The sequence below is a fragment of the Cupressus sempervirens genome, chromosome 5 (assembly GCF_028749045.1).
Source record: "Cupressus sempervirens isolate cs-2001-9-10 chromosome 5, ASM2874904v1, whole genome shotgun sequence".
Classification (NCBI taxonomy): domain Eukaryota; kingdom Viridiplantae; phylum Streptophyta; class Pinopsida; order Cupressales; family Cupressaceae; genus Cupressus; species Cupressus sempervirens.
This window is the reverse complement of record NC_143122.1, coordinates 320,099,766-320,121,515: the sequence shown is the minus strand read 5'-3', so window position 1 is coordinate 320,121,515 and position 21,750 is coordinate 320,099,766. Positions and strand designations below refer to the sequence as shown.

Sequence of the window (21,750 nt, the reverse complement as noted above, 5' to 3'; positions counted from 1 at the left end):
CATTTTGACTGCATAGATAAATATATTGAATACCTACTTTGGAGAGTCGAATTTGAGAACCAATATGGTGTTGAGGTTGGTACCCATATTCGTGATTTGAGGTTCATCCAGAGGGCATTGGAGGCATTTAAATAAACATACCTCCACTTGTTTCATGATAGAGAATGTGTGATTTGGAAAGGTTTGGCAGGGGATCTACGTAGTCAATTGTTTGAGGTTACAAATTGGAGCCATCTCATAATTCTTGAGTTCTCAGTAATGAGCCACTAACAAAGATAGGAGTCTTTTAACATAACTACACAATGAGGAGCATGCATATTGTCTTCAATTTTTGACATCACAAAATTGTGGCAACCCTATGCAATTTTCTCATGGATTCATAAGTGCATCCTCTTTGTTTTAATACTTAGTTACCTTTGTTGTTTTCCCCTCTAGACCAGGCCAAAGTTCGAACTGGTACCTCATTCAAGTACAGTTCGAACACTGGTTCGACCAAGGTTCTTTTTTTGCATACTAGTTCGAACTGGCCCCAAACAACATCGAACTCAGGTGAACTTACGTGCGACAGGTCAAACCACCTACGAACTACATCAAACTAGGCCTCACGGACGGCAAAAAAGTTAATTTTTTGACATATTTTATAATATTGAGGTCCTTAACCCTAAAAAGCGAATATGAAAGGCTTATGTTGACTTCTAACACTCATTTGTGGTGTGCAAGCAGGTTATTTTGTCTTGAAAAAGAGCAAATAGTTAGTTGAGCAAAAGTTTGTTTGTGCAAGGAGTTGGAGGATTGGTTTGTAAGCTATCTTGAAGTACTTGTGTCTCATTCCTACACCTTTGCAATCTTACAATGGCAGTAAGAGGCAACTCCTTGTTCAATTTTCTTTTTGTTTTGATGAAGCTTTATTTATTTCATTTATCTTTCATTTCCAATAAGATCTACCATTGTTTTCTCTAAAATTTCATTCTCAATATGTATAGAATTTCTTGCCATAGGAAAAGGAACTTCAATGGGATCTACCTCTTCCTCAGTAGGCAACGCCAATACAAAATAACGAATAGAACGTCATTTTGATTCTCCTTTGTGGAAGTATGTGGATATTGTACATCCTCTTCCAGGAGGTGATGCTTTATGTTAGAAATGTCGAAGTTGTGATGTAGAAATAAATAGTTCATATTATCATGTTGTGGGCCATTTGTGTGGATACCCTGGAAGAGGAGTCAAGAAATGCACCTGTCCCAAATTCATTAATATTAAAATATATTCAAGAGCATAAGGAAGAAAAAGAGAGAGAACATAGACAAAATACCGTTGATGGTAGTAGCAATAAAACTAAAAAAAGAGCGAAGGGAATGAAATTCACCACACATGTTGTGATAGAAGATCACCCCTTCTATACTACCTCAATTGCCCCTGGTTCTCAAAATGAAGCACCCCTTACACACAAAAGAAAGGAACTACTAGAAACTGCATTCCAAAATCAAAGTAGGGAAATTGCCCACATTGATGCGGCAGGATGCTTGTATGCAAATGGGTTGTCTTTTAATCTTGTTTGCTCTCCATATTTCAAGAGGATGTTGAGAAGTGCTAATGAAGCTCCTACAAGGTATTCCGGTCCCATTTTTGAGAGAGTACGAACTACCTTGTTGAATCAAGAGGTTGAGTTGAGTGATGAGCAATTGAAGCCTATAAAGGATCCATGGATTGAGGCAGGGGTAACAATTGTTTCAAATGGGTGAAAAGATGCTAGAAATCATCCATTGATCAATGCTTTGGCGGTGTCCCCTAAAGAAGTAATGTTTTTTAAAGCAATGGATTCGGAGGGGCAAGTAAAAGATGGGCAATTGATTGCTAATATACTCATCTTTGTCATTGAAGAAGTGGGTACTAGAAACATTGTCCCAGTTGTAACGGACAACACAGAATTGTAGAGCTATCGGTTTGTTGGTTAAAGAGAGACATCATCTTTTTGGACACCTTGTGCGGTTCATTCACTCAATCTTATGCTACAAAAGACTGGGAAGAGTATTGAGTGGACCAAGGAGGTGTATGCAAAAGCTGAGGACATCTAAATGTTCATCACAAACCACCACATAACTCAAGGAATATTCAGAATGTTCAAAGTTAACTTGAACTCAAGTTAGTAATTTAATTTTCAAAACCACTATTTTACAATTTCTGATTTTTGTGTAATGTGTATTCTTTTTGGAAATATATATCTAACAGTTGTAATTTTTTTGCTCTATTTTATGTTACAAGTTGCTAAGACACATTTTGCATCAAATGGAATTGTCTTGAGACGACTTATGGAAGTGAAAGAGGCACTTTCCAATATGGTAATCAGAAACAATTCCTCTATATGGAGGTAAAGCAACAGTGAGAGGGCATCCAAAATAAAGCTTAGGATATTGGATGACTTCTGATGGGAACGTGTAGAATATCTCATTAAGCACATTGAGCCCATTATGATCATGCTTAGGTACACTGACATGGATAGGCCTTGCCTTGAAGAGATCTGTGATGGCATATACTCAATGCTTGAGAAGATCAAGCAAATTGTAAATGAAAAAAAGCAAGATCCTCAAGGGAACTTCTTCAAACAATTGCAAGCAATTGTTGTAGAACAATGAAACAAAATGACTACTCCTCAACATTTGCTTGCGGATGCATTGACGCCCAAATACTATAGCACCCACTATGCTGATCTACCCAGAAGGCTATCACCCTATAGAGATTTAGAAGTGTCCGATGGATTGAAGGCAACATTTGAAAAACTCTTTCCTAATGATGATATGCAAGAATTGATTACAAATGAGTTCATACACTTTGTGGATGCGAAAAATCTAAGTAATGATGCTCTTCGTCATTGGTTTACGAAGGATGCTCATAGTTGGTGTTACCTCCATGGCCAAAGATTTGGAACATTACAACCCTTGCAATCAAAGTGCTATCACAAGTTTAATTTGAAAAAAATTACTATTACTAGTTTACTTTGTCTTCATAAATTGCTAGAAATTCTAAGATTTAAGAAACATAATTTATATTTATATTTTAATTGTTTGGTCATGTCTTCATAGGTTGCTAGTTCATCTTCTTTAGAAACAAATTGGAGCACATATTCTTTCATTCTCTTAGTGAAGCGTAATAGGTTACAATAAAAAAAAGCATTGAACTTCGTATTTGTGTATTACAACTTGTATCTCCTCTCACACAAGAGTAAAGAATACAAAGAAGGGGGAAGGAAGAGGTGGGATGCAAATGTAAAGTTGGTAGACTTGAATGCTTCTGCTTCTCGGCTTTCAATCGAAGATTTTGAAGATTTTGATGCCCATACTATTATTGCTCCTATTGATCCCATTTGCCTTAAGAGGAGGACAAAAAGAAGAACAAGATGTTGAAGAAGATGAATATTAATAAATTTTTAATCCATTAGTTGAATTTGAAACAATGATACTTGAACTTGCTATTATGAATCATGATTTAATTTTAATATTTTGAACCTTGGATGTTGAACTTAAAATATATGATGGTATGATCAAAATCCATGATGCTATGATTACAAGTTTAAAGTTTAAAGTTGATGCATATGATATTTTTGTTTAAATGATTAAATCATATGATTTTATGATACAATGTGGCGTTCTAATGTTATTTTATACTTCTACGCTTCATAAATATTTATATATAACTTTTTATAATTTTTACATGTTTTTGAACGAACAAACCCAAACGCCTATCCAAATTTTGTCATACCAGTGAACCAGTGCTTCGAACTCGAACTTTGAATCAAACTCGAACACATAACTAAGTTTTAATGTATTAGTAAAGTGTCATGAAGGCAACTCGTCATCGCTGAATTGTGCTTTTTGTGACTTTCTTTGTTCATTCTTTTTTAAGGTTTTTGTAAAAGTGTTTTCTTCTCTGACCACAAGCACTTAATTTTTGGCAACTTTGACATCCTTTTTTTCGTTTTTCTTTTTGTTGTAAATAGTTTTGAGTCTTTTTTCCCCTTAGAATAATAGCCCTTGGAATTATGCTTGTTTCAAGCTAACTTAGGCTTCAATCAAAGTTGTCTAGTTCCAGTTGTAAAGGAAAAGGTGACTTTTTTTCAAGGCAACAACACGTCATATTAAAAAAATACTCCAAAAGTGGGTTTTTATTAAATTGGATGAAATAAAATTATTTTTAATATCTAAAGTTGATGTTGGCATCCATTTTAGAATCACAGCGCATTCTGAGTTTCATTTAACAATAGTTTTTAATGTTTCAATGAAATTGGTTGTTTTAGTCTACTTTCGTGTTATTTTATTGAAAATTACAGTTATTTATTAAATTTAATTACATGAAACACTTTAAATGCATAAAGCTGGCGGTTTTATCACTCATTGTATATCATCCATGTGCAAATCACTTTATGAAACCCACTACCAATAAATTATAAGTCCTCAATACATATAGATGGGCTTTTTATATGCAATAACATAATTTTATATCATTTTACATATGTGAGTGGGATTTTTAATGTGCTTTTGCATATTTAAACCTGATTATTATAGACCTTTAATAACTTAAAGGCTTATAAGTGGGGAATTTGAACCCCATAACACATGTTATTGAATTCCTGAAGTCCATTAACATGTAGTTTAACTTGTGTTGTGATTTAAATGCATAATAGTGGCGAATTTCAACCCAAAAGCATATCTATTTTAACTTGCATGTGCTTTTGAGTTTTAAAAGCCCGTCTATACTTCTCCAATTGAGGCATTTGGATATGTCAAAAGATATGGTGGCAATTTTGAAGTGAAAAGCACATACTTTTCCATTTAAAAGCCCGTCTTTACTTCCATTTGCAACTAAAAACTCATCGAGTGGAGATTTGGAGGGAAAAAGCACATGCTTTTACACGTAAAAATCATGTCTTTACTCACTACGAAGGCGTTTTTGACCAAGATGCATATGAGCGACAATTTTGAAGACACACGTGTTTTGGTACTCTAAAAACACGTTTTTAATGAGTTTATAACCATTGCACTTGTGAGTGGCAATTTTGAAGACAAAAGCACATGCTTTTGTGTTAGAGAAACCCATCATTGCTCATTTGTATGTGCATTTTTTACCTAATCTTCTTGAGTGGCAATTTCCAAGTGAAGAACACATGTTTTTGAGTTGAAAATACCCACCGTTCTTCATTGTTTTTGCCTGAACCAGTTTTTGGAGGACAAACAAATGAGATTCATCCCGAAAAACTTCAGACTTTTGTCTCCAATAGGGGTGTTTTTGCTTCAAATCCAGCAGGGATCAATCTTACCTCGTCAAATTTGCAGATTAGGAGGTGTTTTATTCTCGATACAGCCTATTTAGGGCACGTTTTTCCAGAAAAAATGCCTCTTGTTTGGTCATTTTTGTTCACAAAATCTTCAAGTTGTTGCCTCAAGGTAAGTTCTAAGGCATTGTATTTCATGTCCAGCTTGTTTACAACTCTTTTCAAGTTGCATTTCATGTCTTCGATGCCATTTTTGATATGCATTTCATATTGCATATGATTTGGTCAAAATGGTTGCTGTTATTATGCATTTTTTATCTCAACATTTCTACACTTGGCAAGCAAAGGGTTTTGACTCAAGAATGCATTCATTTTACAAGGATTGAATCAAGATTTGAAATCTATTTAAGCCTCATTCATGCAATCTTTCTAAATCCAAAAATATCATTAGGTTCATTTTCAGATTTTGCAGAAGAGACTTCTTCCTTTGCTTCTTGAGGAAAAAGGTAAGATTCTTTGCAAATTTCATAGGGCTTTGTTGTATATAATCGTTTTTTCATTTATGCAAATAATTTCATTTCATTTTTCAGATTTGCATAATGTATATGATGTGTTCCTTCTATCTCTCATTTAAATTCGCTAGGTTGCATGTGCAAGTACTTCACCTTACTTGTATGTGTTGTTGGGATTCAACAAAACACTCATGAAAGAAACTATCATAAAAAGTGAGCTCATTTATCACATGCTTTTGCATCAAAAAACCCCACTTCCATGCTTGTATGCACTCCATTCACACTTTACATACCCTGCCACATGACTTAAAAACTAATGATGGTGGTTGTTTGCATGTTCTTACACATTTTCTTGTAATGAAAACATAGAAGTTCATTATAAGTAGATGCATTTTCATCCATTTCCATGCATTTTCCACATAAAATCCTTGACGTCCACATATGCCTTTACAATCTGAAAACCCGTTTTTTCGGTTTTTCACCATAAAAAGGCATGTTTTTTAGCTCAAACATTTGAATCCATTCACTGTCCCAATAATTTCTAGCCATACGTTTCATGCAAAAGTTTCACACTTCAAACTTGAGCACTCAAAAACACACAATGAATCCCCCTCTTGAAGATGTACTTATGGTGTGGAATTTTTGTCATAAACTTGTCATGACAAAGATCACTCCAAGTAAAGGTAAAGAGAAACCAAAAACAAACTATCAATATGATCAGTATCATAATTCCATTCCACCTTCACAAGTCACCTGATATTGTGAAGACTTTAGAGATACCAACATCTCACACTTCAATGTTGAGGACTTTTTGAGGATAGTAGACACTAATGCCACAACTGAGATGCCTCACATAAAACAGAGCAGCATTCATCTTGTTTCCTTTAGCTGCCCATGACCTTGATTTTGTGTGTGCGTATGCAAATAATTTTGATGTCCCATCAAAGACTATGAAAGATCATGATCGGAAGCCATTATCAGTCTTGATCCAGAGAGCATTGTATGGATTTCCAAGGTTCCAACCGCTCTAGGTAACTAATATCAGAAAACAAAAAACCTTGGAGAGATGGAATAATGATATGACAAAATGTAGTAGGTATGTGAATGCCAACTGGTTAATCATTAAGAGGCCTAATCTTGTTAGATGGCCAAAGGGAGTGCATCATTCTGATTTCAAGGAAGGTTTCAATGATCTTATCACAATACCTAGTTGGATTGGTGGACTTAAAGGATCCAACACTTTTGTACCATGAATATAGAGGTACATTTCCCTCATTGTTCACTTCAAACAAAAAATCCTTTGAGGAGAAATGATCAGTGATGTGTTATTGGAGAAGTTGTCCCAACTCTCTTCAATTGGGAACTTCTACAGGAACTCATACCTGGTGTTCATTGCTGCTGCCTTAGGTTCATTCTAGGACCTATCTATGAAGGGCAGTTGCATGACAGTGTTAGTTTGGGAGTATTTTGATCACCTTACCTTGAGATCTAGTTGGATGCACTATAGGAGGGTGCAATATACTTTTTTTGGCTATTACATGTGCCCATTCAACAAGGAACTTCCAAAGAAGCATGTAGCTGATCAGGCTTGGGCTAAGGTAAACGAGTATGGTTGTTTGTTTCTTCAATTTCTAAACTTCACATATATGAGGCTTGGTTATTTCAGAGATGAGCCATACACTCTTCCATGATACCCCACTAAATCCTCATGGAGTTGGCAAGGCAGATGTTGGCATACAATCTTACCAATCTTCCTTGCATGGGCCAAGTGCTGCGATTTCACCAAGAAGTCCTTTAAAGATTAGAAGTTATTCACTAGATACAGTACCTAAAGCAAAAAATAGGGAGTTTGGGCTTCAAAGGATTACTTTGAAGAAATTCATGACATGGGCTTGTTTTGATTGACATGGCATGAATGACAAAATAAGAAAATCTTACATCCCCATTCATCATCTTGAAGACATTTGGATTGATTTGTGCATAAAAATTGACATTTGCCGGATGGACTATTGTTGAGTGACTCTAAAGCATATTGTGAACTTCAACATCGCAAGCAAAGATCCCTGTAGGGACTAAATGTAATGTCCGCATTTTCGCTAGCATCAAAGTTTAAGGGATTAGCCTATTATTGTGATCCTCATAGGCTAATTATTGTGGATAGAGGGTCTTTTGAAGCAAACACTCAATTATGGATGGTCTTGTCTTCTTCGCAATTCAACATAATCCAGTTTGGTCTTCATTTAGCTCAGATCAGACTTTTTTTGGGCTTACTTTCATGTACTTACTGTGGCAAGTCCAGTGATGGTTGAGAAGGACCCTTTCTATTTTAGGAAAGTGCATTTGATCACATGGGGAAATAATAGGTGTGACTCTTGTTTCATGTAACATCCCCATTTTAGTAGCTTCCTATAGCAAGGCATGGTGAATTCATCATTGTGACCCTCATGAGCTAACAATTAGGTTTAAGAGACTCTATTAATAGCCTTGCTATTTATAGTAATTTAATTATGGACAATTACTATTTGGCAGTACAATGCACGAACATAATGTTGGGTGTCATCGGTATTTGATTGGGTCAATTCAGCATTATATTATAAGTTGTTTATTAAGACTATCTTAATAAATGACATTATCATTTAACTGTTATAATTTGAAAGTGTGTGCAAGAAGCATCTTAAATAAAAATTGTATAGGAGAAGCCACACTTTATTTTGTGTTATAGAAGAGACTTTATGAAGAAAATTGACCCATTCTCTTGCTGATTGATTTTCTTAGATTGTAAATTTCCTAAAGGTTTTCAACAAGGGTTTTGTTTGGACTGATTCCTCTCTAATTACCCTTTGACTAGTGAAGAGCTCCTCTTGTGCATTATTGAAGGTCTTTGTCTTGCAGATGATAGCGCACACCTCAATATCACCAGTAGACATCTACTCTAGAATTAAGTAGAGCCCATTAAGAACCTCCTCACCTGCCATATATTATGAAATGAGATTGAAAAATAAAATTTCCTTTTTTTATCATAGATACATGGTTTCAAATGTTGTCCTAAAGCACCAACCTCTGTCAAGGGCTCATCATCATCAAACTGGGAATTAGAAGATGGCTCCAATCTTTGACTCTGAACTATTGGTCGGGCAAGATCCTAGACAACCCTCTCAACAAACCCAACCTAAAAATCTTCGTGGGGAAGCATAGTAGACAGAGTCTCTACAATCTTTCCCACCAACCTCTAAATAGCATGAAAGCCTCGGATGAGAGTACCCTCAAACACTCTGTATGAATCCTCCCTCACATCTGAAATCTCCAATAGATACTCCATGAAGGACTCTGGGCAATAGAAATTATATGTGGAAGCATCAACCTGCTCCCTTGCGACCCACAATTGATCCCTCTGAAAATGTGGCACTACCATCTATCTAATGGTACCAGCTATATGAAATGAAGAAATAGATTTGTTTCCGATAGAAAGAAGCAAATCACCATGACAGCTCATCTCCCCTAATGCTCTCACCTTCTGTGTACCTATTGCACCCATATGTTGGATGGATGTGTCCGCCACATCATCACGTCCCTCATCCCCAACTATGGAAGCAAACTCACCACCAACCACAATATGTAACTGAACAGAGTTTGGGGCTGATGTTGATTGTATCCACTCTAACTCCACAGTAACCCTCTTCCAACTGTGACTATGACTCTTGAAGAGCCAACTGAGTATACTGACGAGAGTCCACAGTCACCTCAAGCTCCTGGGTAAGCTCAACTACCTCCTCCTCTTTCCCTAACAACATCTCATAATAAGTGCTACCCCACTCCAGAAGGTAATCCCTATCAACAACTAACTGATAGTAACTATGCTTCAAGATCCTAACAGCCTCTCGAAGCGTATGAACCTCTGTTAGGGAAAGACTATTATCACCGTACTCATCTAACATAGGAGCACCCTAGCCAGATGTAGCTAGCATCATAATGCTCAAGAGCTAAAGAAATGTCACTATCACTCACCTTCAATCGACAAGTCATGCAATGCCTCTATAACCCCTGCCTCCCATGCAAGCTCTCTATCTCACTACCTGCACTATGATAGGAAACCGAATCAAAACTGCCCACCACAAGATCACTCATTGCATGTGTGCTATAGACCTTGGACAACTCTGCATCCGAGATCCAACTACTATGTACCTCAATCAACTCCTCACCTAAAGTAATGGAAGCCCTCACAATATCAATATCCCCAGATGTCTTAGCTTCCACCTCAAAGGATAGATCTTGTAAAAACTGATCCTAGGACCCATCAAAAACCTCCTTGGAGTCATCAGCTGATACCTAGCAAGGGAGATCGAACCCAGTGCAACTCATAGCATTATCAAATATATCATCAGATGTGTCCATACTATTTGCATCCACATCTACTGACTCCTCTATAACATATAAATCACCGGCATCACAACTGGGTGACTCCATATATACATTGGTCCCACCTGAGGAAGCAATTGCCTCCTATATTGGAGCAACACAATGATAACTCACATACAAATCTCCAATAATAATCCCCTCCCTGAGCAAGCCAGAAGTGTCAGTAGTAACAACTGCATCAACTATCTCTGCACTAGCTGCAACAACTCTGGGAGCCTCTACCTATTGGAGTTCAATGCCGCTATCCACCAAGGGTACTAACACATCTACTGATCTCTGTGAAATGAGTCCATCATCAACACTGCAGATGGGGCTAGCAGGTGTCATACTAAATATAGGTACATCAGCATCATGGACACTTGTCAAGGAAAACTCAAGCTTCTTTCCTTGCAACCTCGATGTCGGCCTTCTAAAGGTGGAAACCATATACCTTGCTGCCTTCTCAATTGTTGCAGGATCCGACAAGCTCTCCGCCAACCTTTGTTGATAAAGCTTCAGTTTCTCCAAACTCTCCTACAAGGCATTCATTTTTATGCTAACTTCCTCATTACTCCACTGACTTCTAGAACTGTCGGTCCTATGTTTGTACATAGCTCAAGAAAAAAAAGTGTTGGTCACTCTAGAAATCAAATATGAAAATCTTCAAAATCAGCACCGAACAAAATAAAAATTGAGCCCAATTCCTGCAAGCTAGTAGGAAACTGCTCTGATACCACTGTAAAAACCCTCAAAAAGCTATATCCTTAACAAACATCAATTTTCTTTTGCCAATTAACAGTTTGATATTTTGTCAAATATTTGGCAGGCAAATTATTATCACTCAATAAATAATGCTTTAAATTCACAGTCGGCTGCTCACAATTTTAATTGATTAAGTCTTTATCAATTTAGACAAATGAACACCACTAAACAATTCAAAAGTAATTCTATAATTGATGGCAATGCTACTAATATCCAATTTAAAAATTGACTTCTGGAAATTTACAACAACGCAATAATGAACCTAGATATTGACTTCTAATAGATGAAATATGGATTACAGCTCTCAAGAAATAATCCAATTTACTCGTAGGTTCAAAAATACATGTTCCTCGCTTATAATTGCAGGTACTCTAAAACCTGATTACTGCCCTCCAATAATTGATTGCAGCCTTCCACAAAGTCTGAAATTGCTGTCAAATGCAAGGACGATAGCCACAGTACATTCCTCTTTAACCACGCCAAACAACAAACAATAATGGCATTCCAAATCACAAATTCTCCAGCCACAATGAAATTCCCAGGTACAGTACTTAATAGTCGAGAAATACTATAATTTAATTAAGACGATTCTAAGAATTAATTCACAACACCTCAGCTGTAAATCACCAGGCACTTCTTACTTCCAAACCCTTATACTTCAGCAAGGGCAAAGAAATCAGCAAACTCAGAAACTCTTCGCAGGCAACAAAAGAAAATAATCAATCGAATGCTTTACTCATCAAATTGGCTCATATTTATAATCTCCAAATGGCACAAAGTTTCCCAAATGAACGTCACTTAAGAAGCTTTCTACTCACAACATTAAAACATAATAAAATGCCATTATAAACTAATTTATTAATTGTTTTTTGTTCCGAAAATGACCTTTTCCACCATAACTTCAAATTCTAACATGTAAGGCCATTGTTTCTTTTTCCCATGATTTAAAAAATTTTGTTCCAGTTCCAACTAGTTATGATATTGAGGTGACCAACCAACAATAGTAACAAAAATAGCAACCTCAACGTATTTAGATGAATAATAATAATTCACCCGTCTTGTGAAAGCAATTGAAGAAGCATCAGAATCGAAATCTGACAACACCAAAGTGGTCTCGATGATGAAAGACGATGAATGAACCTGACGGGGTGACTTAATATAAATAGATGCTCCCTCCAAGATTCTTGGAGCCAAAACTGGAAGCCCGAAATAAAAATTGGGAGCATCCTCCAACTCCTCTAACTCAACTAAGCTCATCGGAACCAACAGATTGACTCACTATAAATATTAAGTCCCTCAAATAGAACCAAAATGCACCATAGACTATTGGAAAGCCTATAACCATACAACTAAGACCCCCAAATCCTATTGCCAGCTCACTAGGGTAGTGATGGTGAACTGACCTGGCCAACTACAGGAACCTACTAAAAATGGGGACATTAAATTGATCTAGAATCAAAGTGGATTGTTAAGGCTACAGATCATGTCTTTAGTAACGAGGACTTTAAGTGCATTGGCCAGGAAGTTAGTGAGGCTGAGGTTGTAGCCACGACAAAAAAAGATGATAGAGCACGAGTAGAGAGTTAGGTTCCCTTATCAAGTCTGAGCCAAGTCTGAGTCCTATATCTATGGAAGCTAGTACTCAAAGTAAACTTAGTACTTGCTAATCCAAAAGGCACCATCCAAAAAGAACGAAGCTATTGTCTCTATCACTAACTCTATTTCTTGAAACGCCATGCAACCAAAATCTCTCAGAAGAACACCTTCACTACTTGCACTACTCAAAACTCTATAGGAATCATGAAGTGAGCATACTTAGTCAACCGATCAACCACCACATAGATGCAATCATTGCATTATACCTTGGGGAACCCAATGATGAAGACCACTGAAATTCTCTCCCACATTTGATTGCAAATAAGTAATGATTGAAGTAACCTCGTTGGAAGAATATGTTTGGATTTGTTCTACTAGCAAGTAACACACTCCTTTACATGCCAAAGTATATCACCCTTGAGACTTTTTTATGAGAACCTCTCGCAAACCTACATGTATGTCTTGAGGTACTCTGAATGTCCGACTAGGGGAAACTCATGAATCTCCCTCAAGATCTCCTTTAACTTCAATTGAAGCACCATACTAAACCTTTCCTTATAGTAGATGACATCATCTGCCATGTTTCCAATCCTTTAACACTTGAAACAATGAGCATATGCCAGATCTGTTGTATAGAGCATGGACCACCACATTCTTTTTCCCCTTAACATTCTCAATGTCGAAGTGTAGACCTGAAACATGCTCACCAGTTTTGTTGTCCCTCCATTCAAGTCATTCTCCAAGAAATATCACAAACTATTATGGTCAGTTTTCACCATAAATATCACTCCAAGTATCTCCAAACTTTCTTAAGGCCTGCACAATATCCAGCGCCTCCTTATCATAGACCGAGTACAATCGCATGGCTCTTCTGAGTTTCTAACTCTCAATGGCAATGGGATGATGTTCCTACATCACAATTGGTCCAATTCCCTCCCTAAATTTTTCACATGCAAGAAAAAAGGGTCGAGAAATTGAGAAATGCTAACACTGGGCATGTACTCATAGTCACCTTCAACTTGTGAAAGGCATGTTGTGTCTCCTTATCCCAATAAAAAGCCTCCTTTGTGAGATCTGTCAACAGTGCTCCAAGCTATGAGAACCCTTTCATAAACCTCCTAGGGTAGTTACATAGGGCACGGAAACCACTCAACTCCATGAGTGTTCTAGGCATGGACCAATCAAGAATTTATTAAATCTTCTCTTGGTGAACTTGAACTCGTCGTGTGCTATTTATGTGCCTAAGAATAGAATTTTTGTCATGCCAAACTTGTATTTGGATCTCTTCACAAATAAGGGTTGCAACTCCATGATCCCAAATGCCTCATCTAAATGCCTCAAATGTTCTTCCCCACTCTTACTAAAAATGGGTATGTCATCAAAGAATACCAATAGAAATTTCTGCAACTTCTTGTTGAAGATATAGTTCATACATGAGTAAAAAGTAGTGGATGCATTGGTCAACCCAAAGGGAATGACTAAAGTGGCAATGAAAAGTTGTCTTGCGCACATTGTTCCCCCTCACTCGAATTTGGTAATACTTGGAATTAAGATCAATCTTGGAGATGAAGACTACCCTATGAAGTTCATCCAAAAACTTAGCAATCCTTCAAATAGTGTATCAGTTCTTGATGGTTTTCTTATTCAACACTCAGTAATATATGCACATCCTGAGAGTCCCTGCCTTCTTCTTTACCAAAAGCACCAATGTTGCAATGGGACTCGAGTTAGGCTTGATGCATCCTTTGTCAAGAAGCTCCAAAAATGTCTTCTCTATCTTGCCCTTGAACTTCTTGAGGCGGCAATATGAAATCTTGATGACTAGCTTGGCTCCTTTCTCTGATTCAATGTGTACTCAAACCCTCAATGTGGGGGTGTTCCTGATTAAATATAATTGAATAAGAAATTGTGCTTGCCCAACACTAACTGAAGGTCATCATCATGATAGTATGTGTGATGTCTACTCCATGGTTTGGTCGAAACTAAATATTGCGCTTGCCAAATGACCTCATTATGCCTAAAAATTACCTCCATGCACTTGGTCAAAGTCCCTATGACCTCCATTGGACATTCCTTGCAATAACATCTTTTCCATCCACCTTGAATGAGAACTCTATCTTCTTATAGCTTTGTGTGTATTTTTCGAGGGTTTCAATCCATTAGTAAATGGGATATTTACTTGAACATGTACCCCACAAATGGTAAAAGGATAAGACTTTAGTTATGAATAAGTTTTGCAAATATTGTTGTGATAAAAGGCTAAGGAGAAAGAAAAAGTATTATCTTGAAGAGTCTAATTTTACTCATAATCATCATGAAAAGGATTACATAAGGGCCAATATCTCTTGAAGAGATTCTTATGCTGATTTAAGAACCAACTCTCATCAACTTTGTTATGAAACTAGACATTGGAAATGACCAAAAGAAGCGTCGAAAAAAAGAGTGTATTTTTTGCTCTTCTGTGAAATGGGAACAAATATTAATGACAATTTTGTAAATATCTCAACAACTATCTCTTAATTTGATTAGGGGATAGTTGAGCAGTTGGCGGAACCCATCATCAAGCTGCATTAGAAATTGGCTAAAGTGCAAAAATTCAATTTGTGTGGTAGTTTGTCCCGTAGGCTAATCTTTAGCCTCGTAGACATTAAAATAATTTCTTTCTATGACTTGACAAAAGAAACATGGATGACGATCATCAAACAAAACTTTCCTCAATAAAGAGAGAAGGGGTAGGTAAGTGAGATGGTTGGCTACAACACTGAATGCACCAACCACCCTTGAAACTAAATAAATAATTGGGCGTCGTCTGATAAGAATGTTGCTATCATATTTTTAATAATTCATGTTTGTTATTATGATATACACCACAGTTGCAAAAATTGTGTTTATAGAGCACATATAGTGGCATATCATGAACCACAAAACCTGCCCATTTAAATGCCAACAAAATCACCAGCAATTTTTTCATTTTCACGCACTGATTTTTATGCAAAAAGATCGTGAAATCACATGCAATTCCTATAGAAAATCAGCAAAAAAAGTTAATACAATAAAACATAAAAAACCAAATTAGCATTTTTTAAGTTTATTTCCTTCGTGCATTTGGCACTGCAAAAATGAAGAGCAGAGAAGAAATGTGTGGCATGAAGAACCAAAGATAAGTTAACGACAATTACCATGTGACCGATCGATTGTATATTGAATGCCATGTCTCAATTGTATGTAGATACAAAGGAATAATGGAGATAGTAACTAGTAAGATTAAATACCATCGGAATGTAAAATTTTGCCCTGTCCTATATGCATTAGTATCCAAAAATCATAAACCTTTTTGTGCAATTTCTTGTCCAGTTGTAGCAAATAGGTTTATTAGGTGTATTATTTGACTTAGGCTTACATTGTGTGCAGTAAGCACACATATTGTATTGTGTTAAAATTTCTACAGGGCTCCTCTCACAAGTGTCACGTCATCCATTCAGAACAGAAATGGCAGCAGAAAATTTTTTGAGTTGATTTTCTGGAAGAATATTTTTAAGAAACTATTTATAATTTTATATATTATGATTTTTTGAATGTAGCAATCATAGGTGACTAATACACTAATCCACTAAATATTGATTGTTTCATACACGGCAATACAAACAATAATTTTCAAATTTCTTGAGTGAGTGGGACTCGTGATATAGCTGTTCATAGCAGCATTTGCACCTTTTACCATTCAGTCGCATTTACTGTTGTTCACAGTATTTATTTGGAATCTAAATTATCATAGATCATTGTCTAATAGTTTTTAATCTCAATTACTTCATACACTTAGCTAATATTTGATCTCATACTTACACAACTATTCGATAACTGCCCTTTTTAAAAGTCCAATAAGTTTTGATCTCAGTTACTTCATAGGCATAGCTAACATGAATATTTTACTCCCACGAGCTGTCCTCTTCATTCGTGAATTTTTGTCCCACATTTTTTATTCTTTGTCCTTGCACTTGCAGACTTGTAGTGCTGCTAACTGTGGCAAATGGATGGTGGCAAAAGGAGGAACACTTCATGAGACATGGGACAGTAGGACTGAATCAAGGAGATGTCAAATGTAACCATTTCCCTAAAAAGATGTCAAGGGCATAAGTCAACTCAAATATCACCTTGCAAAGATTGAATGTCGTGATATTAAACCATGTAATGGCTCTTAAAGAGGTTACAAGGGAGGCTTTAGCAAGCCTTCAAGCATATGCGCAGAACAAGGAAGGAGAAAAGAGGAGTTGCAGAAGCAGTGGCAGCCCCAATAAAAGATTTCAGCTCAATCGGGTCACGAATAGGTCTGCCGGCTACTTCTTCCATTGGGCCACAAATATGAGGATTGGGAAATGTGGGCCAGCATAGGCCAAAGTTTTGGGTGCCATCTATTGTCCTGCATTTTGTCACCGCAAAATGTTGGTAACAGCACAAAACTTTTTCAAGCTAGTTTTGCATTATCTCTAAGTTCAATTTGATATTCAATTGTTTAATGTTGATCGATTGATTGATTTCAATTCGTATATCAAGTTATTTTACTGAAGGCTTTCGTCAAGTCTTTTTTGTTTTGTTTTCTATCGAGCCTTTGCTTGATTTTTGAGGCCTTCATAATCATTTTTTTGCTTTTGAGTTTGAGTTTGTTGGTTTTTAGTCCTTTGGTTTTGCTCATGTCATACCTTTCGCTTTTCCCTTCGATTTGCTCTAACCTAGAGCTCAATCGGAGTTGTCAGTGAAGAGATATGCCTTTTAGTGCCCAAAAAGTGGACCTTTTTGATGCAATGACAGGAATTAAAAATATGATGTTATATTTTTTATTTGACTTTCACTTTATGGTAAATATAACTTAAATTCACTTTTTGTTATGTTTTTAAATTACTTTAACTTTAAATTTTTCACTTAAAGTGACTATAGTGCACTTTATGTTATAATTTTAAGTTGAGTTACTTTTAAATTTTTCATTTAAAGTGACTATATAACTATATAGTTTCAGTTTAATTTTTTATTTTTAAATCAAATGCACATTTAAATGTTACTTTTTAAATGATGTTTATATGTTGTACTTTTAAATATGATATATAAATATTGTTTATGATGCATTTAGTAACATTTTTATGAAATTAAGTGAATTAAATGACTTCAAGTTATCAAAAGTGGACATTTTATATGCAATTACATGTAAAATCCATCAAAAGTGGACATTTTACATGTCATTGCATATAAAGTTCAACTTGGTGAACCTTTTTGATGTCATTACATCAAAAAGCTATCAAAAGTGGACATTTTTTATGTCATTGCATCAAAAGTTAAGTTTTTATGTCCTTACATCCAAAATCTGAGATGTAACTCAAAATGTGCATTCTCCTCCAAAAGGTGCAATTTTGATTGCTTGCACCTTTTAAAACATGCTATTGATCCAAAAAGGTCTAATTTGCCTTGCTTGCACATTTTAAAACATGTTACTGACCTCAAAAGGTCCAATTTAAACTAAAAGCATGTTTTAATATATTGGCCCACAAAAAGTCTGATTTTGAAGAAATGCATGTCTTTGCCTTCCAAGAACCCGATTTTGATAATAAATGGAGATTTTCTTGATGGATTTGCATGAGATTTTCTCTATTGGAGCTGTTTTTGCTTGGCAATGGATTTTCTATCATCAAAAATGAATTTTTTGCTAAAAAATGTTTTTTCAAACTCCTTCCAAGGGCACATTTTTGGAAAAAAAATCAAATAAATCCATTTAGAGTTTTCAAATGACAACGGGCAATTCATCAAAGTCAAAGGTTATGAAAGTGAATGCAACAGTACAAAGTACAGGAACTTCTAATCCTATGATCATCCGAGATTGCATCGTCAAAGTACAAGGCCTATGAGGACAATCCCTAGGATTGTTTCAATTCTTTTTCGTCTTTCTTCTTCTTCTTTCATGTTTGTAATTGAAGAGGATGTATTACATGAAGATGTTTAATTACATGTGTATGTAAAAGACGTAATGCGAGTTGCATGTGCAGTTGCACGTAACCCTATATTTTCTCTTTTAGTTAGACTAGATCAAAGTTGGTTGAGTTGCTCCCAGTTTTTCCTCCACCTTTTTCTCAACTTCTGTACCTAGATAAAGGAGTGCCCCCTCATTGTAAAAATCATGTTTTGTTGTAAGCAAGAAAGCTCTGCCACATTTGTGCAAGCATAACTTTGATTATGTAGTACAAATTTGGGAGAAAAGTGAATAAAAAAGGCAATTGGATTCGAAGCTTTGACTGGAAGCAATTGTGATAGAGCAAATTAGAAGCTTTGGCTGTAATTTGTGTCTATTGTCTTTGATTCATGTTATTATTGTGTGTTCAATAATAGAGCATAGTGATTTAAGAAGCAATCAAAGTCGAAGCTTTGACTGGGAGCGGTTGTGGAAATATATAACTAGAAGCTTTGTCTATAGCTTATACTTCTTTCTTAATTCGCAAAATAGTTAAGTTAGTCTTACTTTTAGGAGTCTTTGTGCCCTAATTGTAAAGCTTTTTCATATAGAAGTACGACCGGACTTATAGCCGAACTGGTACATTTTCAGCTAGCCTTTGAGTTAGTGAAGGTTTATCGATATCATTGTTTCCAACTCTTGATAAAAGTGTAGTTAGAGATTCACCCTGCCCATTACTCACTCTATAAGTAAGTGGATTCTTTCTTGAAAGATAAGAAGAAAGGATATTGGTAACACCCATTTTGTAAAAATCTCTCGACTTCTTGCTTACCTTGAGTTGATCCAAGGAACAGGAGAAGGGGGAGCCTTCCCTTTAAGGTAGGAGAGACTCTGTCTCACACGTTGTGGTTGGTCATCTTATTTTGTGACTGGATTTTCATGCAAAATTATCAGTTGCAAAAAATCCACCCAACACCATCTAACACTCCACATGCTCAACCAAGATTGCAAGGCACTGCATGGAACAAAGAAATGTAACATCAATCAAAGTTGGTATTTGATAGAATTTGGTACTACAACAATATTCCCTTCAATGCTTTATGTGATCTATATTGAGATCAATCAGTCACTGCAATGATCATATTTGGTAAGGGGTTCAAGGCCCCAAGTCAGTATAAGGTGAGTGGGTCGTCGTTGCAGTATGAGATCCAAAACACTCATCGACTTGTGGAAGAGAAAAGAATAATTTGGAAATAGAGCAGTTGCGCCATTATATCCAATGGGTAGATAGATGAGTATGAGCGCCTTCTTGACCTAATACGTGATGTGTACAGATCTATAAGAAGGTTGATGGGCCATTGTTTTCTTTACATGGTTGCAAGCATAGGAGAGAGTCTATAGCTAGATAAAAAAGAATATATTTTTAATTTTATTATACCATTTATTCTGCCCATTAAGTTTATTGGAATCTTTAGTAAGTTATAAATGGCACCTTTTATCCTCCCAAATATGTCACGGAAAGATTATGGTGGCTTGTAGTTCTTCTAGTTGTGATCACAACTAGGGTAATTTTGAGGTCATTCAAACAAAAACGAACTATAGATTAACTCGATAGTACTTGAATGGCCCCATGTATGTGTCGTACAACCTTTGATTGCATGAAAAGAAGGTGCAAGGGAAGGCTTCATGTGAAGTATCTAACTTGGATGACATTAATCCATATTCAGCAGATTGGGTTGTTGTTCTTGATGGCAGTGATGTGGATTTGGATCCTTTCTTGACTATTGATCACCTAGCTGAGTTGGCGATGCAGGAAGATGATAGGGATTTAGGGGTGGCAAAACGTGAGGACGAACACGAGCTTGGTCATCCATCAGAGGCTTCCATTAAGGTGCCTATCACTGTAGATGAGGCACCTATTCAAGCACTCGTTGAGGATGATCGAGTTGCTTCAACACCAGCCAACCAGCAGCAACAATATCTTTTGAGATTTAGTTGTAGATGTAACTTATGATTTCTAATTTTTTATTAATAGTAAGATTTAATACGTATTCAAAGGTTATAGTTGTTTCATGGAGTTGGACATCGATATGTATTGAGCTCAATTTTATTCAAATGTTGCACTTGTTTTTTGGCGTATGACTCTATGCTTGTTTGCTAAATTCTAATTGCTACGTATTTAACTCATAACTTTGATATATGCCAGAAACCTCAAATCAGTATATGTTCTACAAATATGCCGTATCAAATTATATATTTTCAATAGTTCGATAAAAGTGTCGATTTATTGCCAATTTTTACGCCAAGCTTTTTCCAAGTCCCAAGTTTTTAAAAAATTTGGGCCAACCGAGTTATTGTTGAGCGAAAAAATTTCAACAATGGTATATATAATGATGAATATAACTATGCTCTATGCCTATTAGACATACTATGAACCTTGATTTGCCAAAAATAGTGGAACAAACAAGCCCTCCAAGAATTTGAAAAAAAATGGCATGTCACTCATGATAATCGACTACAAGAATAGAAGTATTCTTAAGAAACATAAAAAACACGATAGCAGGGAATATGAACACCTCACTACACTCCTATTTAGAGTTAGCTATTTCAAGTAGCAACAATAATCGAATCCAATCTATTCATCAAAATCAACAAAACAGAGCATATTAATTTTCATATCTTACACTATGAATTTTACCTTAACTAGTTGAAGTGATGGTTCAAAACATTCCTTAACATGAAAAGATTTAAAAAAAAGAAGCTAATATTTATAAATTACAATAACATCACAAAGTCACACTAAAACAAGTTTTAATTTGCCTTTTGTTTACGAGGTTTTACCAACTAGTTCAACTTTAACAAATAAGTAGTATTCACTCATAATTATAGGGTTACATATCAAATATCATATGTGGCAAAACTTTAACTATACCACGGTACCTATCTAGCTACCAAAAAACTTTTCATGCAAAGCTAGACAAAATATATAGTCTTATCATCAACCACAAAGTTACCCAAGAGCACGTCCCCAAAAGGAACAAAACTATTCATGTATCACAATATCACACAAGGCGAATTCATACCTTCCATCATCACGAATAAATCCTTGATGCCAAAGTGGGGTGGCTTGGAACCCCTCCTCTACACTTTGCCAAAATTCCTATGAGCAAATCAAAACAGTTATTTTTAATTCTAAGAAACAATTTGCAAACATTAATCTTGAAAACAGATCAAATTCACCATAACTTTATAGCTCAAGATTTCCCAGAAAACAAAATATTTTTGCA

General features: G+C 35.9%; 1 protein-coding gene across 3 annotated transcripts in view; it reads right to left on the bottom strand.

Moving 5' to 3' along the window:
* The window catches only part of LOC149555945 (putative tocopherol cyclase, chloroplastic), a 220,388-nt gene that overhangs the window by 98,190 nt on the left and 100,448 nt on the right, over nucleotides 1-21,750 (bottom strand). For all 3 annotated transcript variants that reach the window (XR_016364589.1, XM_089830072.1, XM_089830073.1), the window contains exon 4: nucleotides 21,547-21,623. Coding sequence is in view for 2 of the 3 variants with exons in the window: in XM_089830072.1 (XP_089686198.1) it covers nucleotides 21,547-21,623 (77 nt within the window). In the remaining variant the exon portion in view is untranslated. The remainder of the gene's footprint in view (nucleotides 1-21,546; nucleotides 21,624-21,750) is intronic.